Source organism: Numida meleagris, chromosome Z (assembly GCF_002078875.1).
Source record: "Numida meleagris isolate 19003 breed g44 Domestic line chromosome Z, NumMel1.0, whole genome shotgun sequence".
In the NCBI taxonomy this organism is placed as follows: domain Eukaryota; kingdom Metazoa; phylum Chordata; class Aves; order Galliformes; family Numididae; genus Numida; species Numida meleagris.
In genome coordinates, this window is record NC_034438.1 from 7490602 (window position 1) to 7503603 (window position 13002).

General features: G+C 48.1%; 1 protein-coding gene across 1 annotated transcript in view; it reads right to left on the reverse strand.

Moving 5' to 3' along the window:
* The window catches only part of NOL6 (nucleolar protein 6), a 33407-nt gene that overhangs the window by 10194 nt on the left and 10211 nt on the right, over positions 1 to 13002 (reverse strand). The window contains exons 16-24 of the mRNA XM_021380801.1: positions 12549 to 12689; positions 12121 to 12238; positions 11751 to 11905; positions 11355 to 11518; positions 10785 to 10937; positions 9327 to 9424; positions 7351 to 7475; positions 7101 to 7190; positions 797 to 994 (exon numbers count right to left, since the gene is read on the reverse strand). Coding sequence (XP_021236476.1) covers positions 797 to 994; positions 7101 to 7190; positions 7351 to 7475; positions 9327 to 9424; positions 10785 to 10937; positions 11355 to 11518; positions 11751 to 11905; positions 12121 to 12238; positions 12549 to 12689 — 1242 coding nt within the window. The remainder of the gene's footprint in view (positions 1 to 796; positions 995 to 7100; positions 7191 to 7350; positions 7476 to 9326; positions 9425 to 10784; positions 10938 to 11354; positions 11519 to 11750; positions 11906 to 12120; positions 12239 to 12548; positions 12690 to 13002) is intronic.

The window sequence follows — 13002 nt, forward strand, 5'->3', positions numbered from 1 at the left end:
TTCACCTACTGCAAGCAAGACAAGTATCTGCCAAGACGGCATAGGCTGCACATCTTCAGAACACTGGCTTGCAACACTGTCACCCAGCACCTTGCACATTCGTCATGGCCATGTGGTGGAAGAGTGCTAGGTTCATGTCTTTTGGACACTGATGTTCGCAATTTACCTCTTTAACCAACCTTCTCTGCCATTGTGCACATAAACCAAACTGTGACTAGTAATCCAGCCTCTATAGTTCATGCAACCAGTGGACTTCTGGTGCAAGAAGCCAGGAAGAGTAAATTAAGTGAATGGAAAGAAATAGCTTAAAACATACTTATGCACTGGAATGTCATATTCTTCAAAAAAGCTCCAGATGATTTACATCTGAGGTCATTCTCACAGTAGCAGCACTCCTATTTCCAAGGAATGAGCAGCACACTCACCAGGTTTTCTGCTGAAGAACTGATTCCAGAGTGTATAAAGAGTAATTATCACATGCAAAATACAAAGAATCATGAAATGGTATCATTTGGAAGGGACCTTAAAGTCACCATGGCTAGTGACACCTTTCACTAGACCAGGTTTCCCATAAGGCACCCAACCTGGCCTGGAACACCTCCAGGGTTGGGGCATCCACAACTTCTCTGTGCAGTCTGTGCCAGCACCTCACCAATCTCCATGTAAAGAATTTCTTCCTAATGTCTGATCTAATCTTGCCTCACTTGCAATGGCAGGCAACTAATGCCCTAAATAGCAAAACACAGCTCTCCCTTAGACAGGCAGCCCGTGTACCTTCCTAAAGGGCTATGCTTACTCTCAGGTCCTGGAGGTAGCACTGTACAGGGTCATAATCCACCACAGGAAAGAGGATCCTCACTCCAGCACTGTTCTTCACCACTCCCCGGGAAAATGATTTCACTGGCCGGTCCACGCTCTCCAGATGTCGAGGAATCTGATTCGAGTTCAAGTGGATGAGGACATCATAGAGGTCCAAAGGAGGGCGGAAGACAATCTGCAGGGAAAAAAAAGACCAGTGCTACTTAATAGAGAACACAAGCAAGTAGGAGTAGTGACAGATTTTTGCTTTGCAAGTTATTGTTTGTATTTTATTCCCTCCTCCCTAGAAAGCAGTAAAATCAAAGCTGAATTTTTGCAAGAGCATGTCAGAAGTTTGCCAAAACATCCACAAGAAAACATGTCTGTGGTGGATTGATGTGGAGCTCCAACCCAGATGGAAACACATCCCTGTTCCAGCACAAGTTCTGCTTACTCAGGAAGGATGTGACCCTCACTCCTCTAGACCCCATGTGAGTGCTGTAATCAAGACACAGTCAAGAGAAAGGCAGTATCACCTACAGCCCTCTCCTGGTAGATAGGCTAAATGTTTCCTACACCACGAAAATGCACTGCGAGGGTTTCACTTTACTGCTGCAGTCCAACTGCCCAGCAAGCTAAACCCTTTAACAAGCAGCTGTTCCCTACCCACACGAGGCCTCTAGTCAGAAGGGCTTCATCTTCTACCCCACTGGTCTCCTAGATCTGCAGAAAGAGGTAACTGGTGTCCCCAGGACTACAGGACAGTCCCTAGAGAAGAACTTTGCAAAAGGCCAAGGTGGTCCTCTCCAGCTCTGACGAGAGACTCCAGGAAGATCGTGAGAGCACACTGGTGGGGTGGGAAATTCTGCAAGCTAAAAAAGGTAACCACATTGAATGCAGAGTCACAAAACAACAGAAGGGAACTGAAAAGTTAAAAGGAGTCAAGCTAAACCTCAGAGGACAGAAGGAGCCATCTAAAAACAGGACAGTCCCATCTGTCCAACAGGCATTGCCCCAGAGGGCAGCAGCATATTCCACAGCAAGCAAACAGAGAATGAGAATAAGCTCTGCTAATGGAAGAGAGCAATTCCAGACACAAATATTTGGATAGTAGGGATCTGGCATTCTATATACAGCTGTATTAAGATGGAAATCTTAAAATTATCTGTATTTTCATACAAGTGATGTGGGGACATGTACAGAGCTACTGGACATTGCTCACCATGAGTTGGTTTACAGCCAGGCTGAGAAACACACATGAATAACACTGACCAGCAACAAATCTCAATGCTGGCCCACCAAGAGCTGCCCTCCCACTCTTTTAAGTCCACAGCTTTATTGCATCCTTGTGAGAGCAAAGAAACGGAGCTCACAAACCCATTTCTGCATCCAAATGAGAACTGGCACATCCTCAAGTGACCCAAACATAAGGGGCAAAAAACAAAATAGAAAAGCTTTGGAGCATCCCATTAGACACATAAGAAGCATCTCCAAGTTGCCTTGGAAAGTTTTCTCCTCTCCTCCCAGCCCATGTTTTGCTTACAAACAGATTAGCAGCTCTGTAAACACTATCCCAAGTTTATCCCTAGGGAACATAACAGGCCTGGGAAGACAGTGGTACAGACCAGACAGGTGAGTAGGAATCCTGCTGCAATGGCCAAGAGGAAGAGAATGGGATTAAGATCTGAGGTGATCAAGTCAAGGGGTTAGCAGAATGCTATGCTCAAGCAAGACGTTGTTTCAGGAACCAAAGCCCTCCAACTCACCTTAAAGATGTAGTTTTGGTCTTACGTCTCTGCTGTGATTGTGGCACATCAGGCATCTCTCACACATACAGCCAAGTCCATACCCTCCTCCCCACACCAGGGTTCAGACACCCAGCCTCAAGTCCTGAGCAAAGCCCAGACCCTGGGGCAACTCAGCCTCACCTCAGCACAACATAATTGTAACATGAGGTCAACTGGGAAAAGCTGACACCCATGTAAGAGTTTTGTACCTGACCTGTGGTTGCAGTGACATCTCCTCCCTCACTCTGGGTTGCTTCTTTTCCTTACCTCAGTTGAGTCAAAGACAAGCAGTGGGTGGCTGGGACAAATGGGACCGAGAGAACTAAGGAAATGCTCCTGAAGCCTTTTCCAAAGCCGCTTCCCAACCTCCAAACAAATCATGCTTTAATCATCCCAATAGCAGCACTGCTTTGCTCCACCATATACAAAAGTACCTGAGTTGATTTTCAGCTGGCCTATGGGCACTCACAAAACAAAGCAATGAGTTCAGAAAAAATAAAAAAATTCCTTTATAGCTCTGTAACAGACAATGCTCCCACCTCAGGTAAATTTCACCCCTGTAGTATTTCCAGCAAAATACACAGCAGAGGTGAAAGCAGTATCAGAAAGTCCCTTCTTCATTGTCCAAGTGGAAGAAAAGCCATTCTAAACCAAGAATCTCTTATGTCTAGTCACTGTTTGGCTTTCCAAGTCCTATCAGCTTAAACTGTCTACTAAGTAGTAGTACACCAAGACAAGCTCCCCTCCACGACTGACATTATCTCTTTTCAATGAAGAAATAAATGCATCTTAATCTCCCGCATCCATTTGAGTAATGAATGTTTCAACCTAACAAAAAAAATATATCAGTGAAAAAGCAAACAGGGAAAAAATACATACAGCCTTTCTCCTGTGCTCAAACTACAATAAAGCCTTCTCAAAGTATACTAGCAAAACCTCCACCACCTTGGGCTCAGTCAGACTCAAGCACACAAGCCAGAGTTGCACAGCTATGCCAAGGCAGTCTCAGAGGTACTGTCTGCTCCAGTCATGGAGATGGGACCGGTTCGGCACACAAACATCGTGTGCCTGCTCACACCCGGAGACAATCAGAGAATACAAAACGCTTCAAGGTAAATAAGTTAGGATTAAACATCATCAGTTAGGGCAGAGCCGCTGTCCGCAGTCAGGTCTGCCAGAAGCCAAGGCACCAGCCTCTGTGCTCCCACCATCACTGCTTTTTGTCCCACCAGAAGTCCGTGTGGCCACAGGGTGAATCCTACTAAATGCTTCCCAACAATCATCACTAGAAGACCAAAGTTTCTGCTTGTCTTTCGGTTTGTTTTTTTATATAATGACCAATTTATTTCCTCCTTCACAGACGATGGCTGAAGCTCAGCTTACCACAGACCAGACTCCTGTTCTGGGGCAGAAAGCCGGCAGCTACAAAGGATCTACAAAGGGAGCTGAAGTGGCTGCAGCTCCCTCCATTGACAACACCACCTCTGACTCATAGGCACTGAAGATGCCTTCTTTACCTTCAGCAGTTTAACTAGGCATGAAGCATGATATTTCAAATACTTATTTTTTCTTTAAAGTAACTTTTCAGACATAGGGGTACAGGTAGCAGAGAGAAGGTGGAATGCATCTGCCCATGCTTCCAGGCCACTCCCCTACAGACAAGCTCACAGATGAAGAGAGAGGAAGTTTTCTGGGTTTTGATTCACTTCACATGGCCAATTTGCAGCCACTTCCCCTCCTGACCAAGCAGTTCAAGAAAAGAGCAAGTAACCTCATCTCATAGTGTGATTCGGTGATTTTACCAAAACAGCAGCAGAAGTCTATGGTAGAGCCAGAAACTGACCCTAAGTACCCCCAACCTCAGTCCCCAAAAAGACCTCTTCTTCCCTCAAGCCCTCCAGCTCTCCTCAGGAATTGGTAACTCAACCTTGGCCAAAAGCAGATCCTACAAGCACCAGGGTTCAGAACACTCTGCTGACATCCCACACGGAAGAAAATAAGCCTGAAGCCTAAAGTACCACTGTCATGGCCAGATATGGGCAACAGCATCATTAGTTGGAAACACTACACTGGATATGTCCACTTACCAGCAAGGCCAAAACCTCTTCCCTACAAGCATCACTCATACATCCCATTTTCTAAAGTACAGGGAGTGCTGTAAATTCATCCTTTAAAAGGCATCAGGAGCCAGCAGGTTCATTTCCTTCAGTAATAAATAACAATGCAAGGAACAAAAAGGTACTACCACAGGCTTCCCCCCAAGGGGCTGCTCAGAGACACCCACCCCTGCCCTAGGATCAGGACTAAAATAGATATCCAGAGCCCATAACGATACACAAGGGTGGTCAAAGTATTACAACTAGCCATAATGCTAATTCCAGATGACAAAGAGAAGCAATGCGAGGATCCAGACAAATCTCAGCGGAAAACAGCATATGGGTGAATATAAGCCCCTTCTCTGCTACTTCCTATTTTAATTATTGTGGGAAACGTCACTGCTGAGGCTGCAACCCTTCCCTGTGATCTTGGCCCCGACCTTTCCAGCCCTGACCTTTCTTTAGGCCTTGAACTGAGACTCAGTCTCCAGCTTAAGTACAAGCTGCCTCCCATAGGAGAGATCAGCTACAAATTGAGGCCCTTCTACGCCCCTATCTAGGAGCACAAGAAGGTCCCATCACCACCTTGCCTGGAAGCAAAGTGGCAGGTAGCTGCAAATTCACACCAAGGGCAGCCAATAATCACCCCATAACACAACATCCTGGATCCTTTTCAGCCTGGAATTTGTCTGGCCATGAATCAGAGAGGAAGAGTAGTTACCGGCTATTCTGCCTGTTATTATCTTCCTCTTCCTCCATCCCACAATGGCCTCCCAACAGGAGGGGATGCAGTGGTTACTTGGCTAAGGGAAGGTGCAAAATCTGTATGCAATGCCCAGGCACACACCTTGCTCCATGCAGCTCTTCACCAGAAAGCAGCACGCCTCTTGGGTGCAAGGAATGAATTCACACCCTGAGGTAGGCCCCTGCTCCTCTTCCCCTCATCCCTCCATGCCAAAATACCCTCACCTCTCCTGAGCAACATCAGGTTCAATTAAAAAGGCTTCTTAGTACCCAAGTGTATGGCAGGAATTGAAAGAAAAAAAAATGTAAGTGGAAGAGAGGAAGATGCAGTGCTGAGCACTGCTACACATGAGGGTCTCCTCCTACCTGCTTGTGTCTACCTCCCTCATATCATTCTCACACCCCTCTGAGGAAAATGTCAACCGCAACAGCACCCGCATCCAGGAGAGGAGGTAAAACAATCACAGCCATTCACAGTTCTTGGCCAGCACATGCCACTCTTAAACATGAATAGTGCTGCCAAAAAGAGCAGCACCTGGCACGGCAGCCCTTCACACCTCAGATCCACCAGCCCAGGTCTCGGCTCAGCTGCACTGCTCTGCGGCTTTACGGGCAGCCCCAAGCAAAACCAAAGGCTCTCACAGTGCTAAGATGGGCAGTGACAAATACTGCTTTGACAAATGCTATGCAGTCTATGCTGCAGATCTTAAAGCAGGAGATAGGTGTCTCAGAACATGTGTTTTATGGAGGAGTCTGATACACTAAAACCAGCATCCCAGTCCCAGCACTTTGCGAGGTCACTGACCTGGTCATGAGACAGGATACAAAGCCACCACTAAAAACAGCCACAACACAAATCAGAGTAAAACCACAGAAATAAAGTATCTGTCCCATGGACAGAGACACAACAGTTCTCATTTAAAAAAAGAGGACACCAACACAGATCAGAGGATTTTGCTCACGGTCCTGAGAGACAAGTTAAAAAACCTGATTCCCACATTTCAACTTGCTCTCTACACAGCAAAGACGCAATGACTTGGATTTTAAATCTGCTGAAGGACTACGGTTCAGGTACACAGGGGAGCATACAGAGTTGAGCCCTCAATTCTCAGCCAGGTATTTCATGCATCTTTCTTTTTAAAACAGTTTAGGTAAACAGCTTATTTCCTCCAGCCTTCTCTAACCTTTTTCAAATAGGTGTAGAACTCCACATTCCTCTCACTAATTTCTGTTGAAGCTGCTTCACTACAAAATCTCAGACCAAATTAATTTCAATTCCTTTTCTCACTGTCAAGACAACAACAAGGTCGCCCAAAACTAAATGTCATCAGAAGTCCTGCAGCAGCACTTGCCAATGAGCTCAGTTCAGGTTAAGCTAGAAGGGCTGGGGAGAGGCTTCTGATGCTCTGCAAAGCCACAGGCCAAGGAGGGAGCCAGGATGATCTGTTCTTCCACCGCAGGAGATGTGGAGAGAGAAAGGATTTATTAAATTGCAACTGGACAGAAGTTTGGGAGCTCAGGTTGCACACACATGGCTGTACATGGGGTCAGGACTGGACTGGTGGGGCAGCCTCCAGCTTCCATGTCGATGGCTGGAACTTCTCCATGCCCAGCTCCTCTCCTAGTTTGCTTTGCAAGAGCCTGGAAACTCTCCTGCTGTGCCCCAAGGGATTACCTTCACATCCTGACTGCTGAGCGGGTCCATGAGCTGCTCCTCCAGGGCCCTGACAGATTCTGAGGCCAACACAAGAAGGCGCTGCAGGATCTGTGGAGGAAAGAGAGTTGGAGAGTGAAACTCATGGCTTCTTGGACATAGCAGGAATCCCACTTACCTGCTGGGCTGGTGGAGCTCACCAGCACTGGGAGCAGGGAAATGCCCCAAGGCAGTAGACACTGCAGTGCACAGACAGGGGGCCCCAGCTCACCTGTGCGGAGGGTCGCTCCTGGGTCCACATTGAGTTCCACTTGTCTTTGGGGGTGGCAATGAACATGACAGGAAGGCGAGAGCGAGCAGCCACAAACTTGTTCTTGATCTCTGTACAGTCAGCATCTAGAAAGGGCAGGCAGATGGGTGAGGTGCTCTGTTGAGAGGTGGCAAGCCCAGCAGTAAAACTACCTTTTGCCCATTCCCACCAAGCCTCGGCTGAAGCGCAGCTTTGGCACTGCTCTGCTGGTGTGGCCACGTGAAGCTCGATGATGCTGGAGCCAAGACCGAGTGCTGAATTCACTGGGAAAGCAGCCAGTGGCACCTAACAAATGCTCAAGGACATGTCTCTGCTGCAAAGAAGCAATAGCAGAAAACACTGCAAGTGGCTGGGAGAGAAGCTAGGGAAGTACTGCTCTGGACTTGCTCTACCATCTACAAATATTTAAAGGGAGGTGGGAGGCAAGTGGATGAGGCTGGGCTCTTCCCAGGGGTGCATAGTGATAGGACAAGGAGCAATGGCCTAAAACTTGAATACAGGAAGTTCCATACAAGCAAGTGGAAGAAATCCTTTATGGTACAGGTGACAGAATAGTGGAACAGGTTGCCCAGAGAGGCCATGGAGTCTCCTTCCATGGAGATATTCAAGACCTGTCTGGATGACTCTCTGTGCAACCTATTGTAGGGTACCTGCTTTACCGGGGGTTGGACTGGATGATTTCTTGAGGTCCCTTCCAGTTACTGCAATTCTGTGCTCTTGCACTTCACTCTGCATTTGCTAATGAAGAATTTTGGAAATAGGATGCAAAGCTTAATGAATTTTTGCTCTGAACTCATCCAGGCACTCTCACATGGGCACAGGCATAGGCCAAGGTGCAGTCGCTGGGACTAAGATGGGCTGGGAACTCAGACTATAATCTAATGAAATAGTTCATACCTAAAAAAACAAAACAGCATATTCTTAAAGTGGAAAAAACAGCTTTTTGGCCAAGATGACTTCCCACTTTGTTGACCAAAAAAAAAGCTGGAATGTAGAAAAATATCGTTTTCCAAAATCCATTTCTTTCCCAAGAAAAATAGAAAGCTGGGGGAGTGCTGAACCCACAGATACAGCTGCTCCCTTCAGGAGCTTGCTCACACTCCCAAGCAGGTTTTCCGTCCCTTCTAAATTAGCCTTAAAAGCTAGGTGTTGTTATCTCCCCCACACTAGCATCTCAATAAAGGCAAGACAATCCCATGGTCTCTTCTGGCTCCCAGAGAAGGAGAAGAGGTACCCAAAAGACTATCAGACAAAACACAAGAGAGCAGGATCACAGGTCTGCTTGGATGCATCAACATACTCCTTTGCAAAACAGACACATTTACCAGGAGATCCTCAAAGTTCATGAAGCAATAGATGCTGGAGGATTGTAGCCCTTTTCCTTGCAGGTTTCACAGCTGGGGACTAGTGGACAGACCCTGTGATCTGTGCTGCTCAGGAACCAAGACAACCAGGAGGCTTCCAAACTTTCCTGTTTAAGAGACCAGCTGCTCCACCATCAGCCCAAAGGTGACTGCTCCTCCCATACAACAAAAGATTTGGCCTCAAAGAATCAGGACAAAGCCTCAAGCTAAAATGCTGGCTACAGACGAGTGGAAGACTTTAGAGACACAACTGCATCCAACATTGCCCAGTCTCATCTCAGATTTCAGCAAGATCAGAAGGGACAGAGCATTATCATCAAGATTCAACTCTTCAAAGCCAGATATATGGGGACAGGGAAGAAGGAACCAATTAAAAAAAAAAACACCACATACACAACCTTCAAAGCCAAATAAAACACAACAGGATAAGAGGGAAGGAGTGGAATATCTTCTTGCCCTATCTAGAAGCTGTGAAGCCGTACATATTCAAGAACCGTGGAACAGGCTGACCAAAGAAGGACACAAGATCCTCAGACAGTGGCTCTCCCAAAGCTGTGGCCTCTGTGTGCTTACCTGTCAGGCCAGCATTCAGGTTGATGATGAGAGGGCTATTTCTCCAGTCAAAGGTTGCCAGCAGGTTGAGGAAGCGCAGGAATCCAACCTGGGGACAGCTAAGGCAAGAGAAAGCAGCTCAATACCAGCATTTGTTTCCCCTAACCTGGCACCACCTTCAGGAACAGGGTTCAGGAGTGTTTTAATACTGCTCAAGACACAGACAGCCCCCAAAGGGATGTACAAAGTGGATGGGGAAAGCCCAGGACTATAAGGCACTCTCCCCTTCTCCAGGACATCACTGAGAGTCCTTTCCCTTGTTCCCCCCCGGCACATGCGAAATGGCCTTAAACTGGAATATTTTAAATGGGCAGATTTAGACAAGATATTAGGAAGAAATTCTTTACTGTGAGGGTAATGAGACTCTGGAACAGGTTGCCCCGAGAAACTGTGGATGACTCCATCCTGGAGGCATTCAAGGCCAGGCTGGATGGGGCTTTGAGCAACCTGGTCTAGTGGGAAGTGTCCTTGCCTACAACAGGGGGGGTTGGAACTAGGTGATCTTAATCCTCCCAACCCAAACCATTCTATTAGTCCCTTGCATCTCCCAAAACCTGAACTCTTGGGAATGGAGCAAGAGTGAACTAGAGACAGGGCTTGTCCCATCTCCAGTACAGATCTGAACGATGCTGGCCAAGCCCTCACACCTGCCTCCCTGCAACACAACACACTCACAAAGCAAGGCATCTGGGAAGGTGGGGCTCTTGCTAGTGGAGCATTTTAGGATACAGGAAAGCTTTCCAGACATGTTGCTAATTTGGGAAGGAAAACAGATCTTTAGCACAGGTTAGCATAACCTTTTGCCTCCACACAAAAGCACAGAAGCAGCCTTTAACTTCATACGTTTAACAGTCCACCTGCCAGTGGCCAGCATGTAATAGGCCCCAAGGGGATTATTTCCCAACACACTGCTCTGCTCAGCTTTCAGTGGCTGACCTTCTGCCCTTCCCTTGGGAGTTCTTTCCAGGACAAACACAAGCTGCAGCCATGAGCACTGCTCTAACATCCTTCTCAGGGAACCAAGGATGGCCAACATGCAGGTCGTCACCACAAAGTGTTCACCCCTGCTCTCCCAACAGTCACCCCCCAGGACAGAGAGAGACCCCCACCAGTCCCTAAGAAAGTAGAAAACATCCAGCAGTTGTACTGCCAGCACCCAGAGGCCATGAGAATGCTTGCTCCCATCCTTATCTGCACTCCTCTCTCACTGCAGCACACAGGAAACATATCCCCACAGCACCAAGTATTCTTCTCCTGCACTCAGCTGCTCCCACAAGGACTTAGGACACCATTCTGGCAGCAGAGGCCCACACATTCACTGTTGCATGCCCTTCCAGCACCTCCTGCCTGGCAGCATCACATTATGAAAGAAAAAGGCGTTCAGTGTCCATTATTCCACTGTGGGCTCCTCATCCTCACCTGGGTGGCGTGAAGGGGGCTGGGTGGAGGAAGAGAGATGCCACAAGCAGGTCCACACACTCCTCAGAGATGCAATCACTCAGGAGTTGGGCACTGATCCAGCGCTTGGCCAGCCGGCAAGTGCTGCCAAAGACGGGATGCTGCTGCTGGAGCCTGTAAGAAGGCAGGGAAGTATCCACAACTGTTCAATAGATACATCTCAGGACCCAAAACACCCTCTTTGCATTCAGGAGATAAAAGAGAAATAAGTAACTGCTAGGAACATGAGTCCAGCATCACAAGCGTGAAGTGCTCCGTGGGTATTATGATTCTGGGATAACAAAGGGGAAAAGCTGCTACATGCTCCCCTTTAACCACTGCTCTTTGGTACTTGTTTTCCCACACCAGAGGCCTTCCACATGACAAAAGGGACAGCCAGCTCCCTCCCCTCTTCCACCAGCTTACAAGCAGGACTGAAGAACCACTTCCCACTGTAAGCTTCACTCCACATCACCACCTTCCACCATCCAAGGGCACTTCTATACTAGCTCCTGGCTGTACCCCACACCCCAGACTCCCAGCCTTGCCTACCCATGCAGAGAGCTGGTTAGATAGGGCTGATGCAATGTCTCCAACTCCAGCTGCTGAGACTCCTCTGTGTCCTGGTACTTCAGCATCCCTTCTGGAGTGACTACTTCCTTCAAGATTAGGGGCTCACGATGGTAAGCCACTTGGAGACGAAAAACATAGCCATCCTAAGATGAAGACAGTTGATGAAGTCAGTCTTGGGAGCATTACAAGCAGGCTGTTGTTTTATGCGGCAACCTAAGAAAACAACAGCAGCATCCCAGCACCAAAGAAGTATTCCAGTGCTTCTTGCTAATAAGCCAAGCATCCAAATCCAGTTTTTGTTCACCATGACTGACTCCCTTCACATGACAACCCCCTGCCTGTCTCCTCTACAAATCACCCACAGACTTCCCCTACCTTGTAAACGTCAGTGTGGGTGACTGCAGGTCTGCAAATCAACTGGTGCTGCTCCCGGAGAAGCTCAGCCAGCTGGAGGTGGAAAGCCGCCTTGATGCGCTTGATGGCTTCTTTGTCCTGTGGCCACTGGCCACTGCCTTCCATGTGGCATATGACTGGATGCAAAGGGACAACAGGAGACCAGTGAGGCTCATACACAAGTGGAGTGCTGGATGGGGGTGGCTGGGACTAGAGGTTATGGCAGGAATGCAGGATGAGCTGGGGCTCTGGTCCTGCCTGCAGCACACAAACACAGAATTCAGCAACACCACTTCCCTCCCTCTATTTTCCCCCACCAAATCATCTCCTGTTCACATCTCTCCACACTCACTTTTCAAAGGGGTTATATAAGCTGGACAGGGCTTCTCCTCTGAAGGAAGCAGCAAGTGCCTGGTCTTGATTTGCTTATGGAAGGAGTAAATTGGCTTCATGGGAATGGGAGGGAAGACCTGTCAGAAAGCAGCCATCAGGGCAACTGAGAACAAGTAGCACAAACCCCATGGCACCACACACCCTCACCCCCTACACCTCCTGCCCTTGCAAAGCTCCCGTATGAAGGGCTTGGCAACTTATGCACAGTCAGCCCTAGAGACTGGATAGCAAAGATGAGATGCTGCAGCACCCCAAGCACTCTCAGTAGGCACAAAACAATGAATAATTCTGTCTGTTCCCCCCTCAATCCAAGACTCAGAGTCAGCGTACCCCCCCCCAGCTCCTCACAAACTATCCCCTCTGTGGGCCATGCCCAGGCATACTTACGTCCGTGTACCGAAGGGCTGGGTGGACGCCCTGTACAGCTGTCACTGTCAGTGGCAGCCCCTCCAGGTTCCACAGCTTGCGGCTCAGGTCATCATAGGAGCAGACAACGCTGACCATGTCCTCCTCACCCGTCCCTAATGCCTGCAGACACACAGGGAATCTCTACTTTTACCTCTCCCACTCATGTGGCACAGGCACTCACCTTGCCTTACTCATGGGTTGGCATTACAGCCAAGTTCTGAGGAGCTGGGACTGCAACCCCAGCAGCTCCTGGATAGCACACTCAGCAGAATAGTGAAATAAAGGGGAGAGGGAAGCCAATGGGTAATCTGTCTGCCAGCAGCTGCAGATATCTAAGATGCATTTCAAGAGGGAAATGAGATTATTTCCTGTGCAAGACACCAAAGTAGCAATATGAGTTATACTTCAGCTTTCTCCCTAAAAAGGGAAAAGC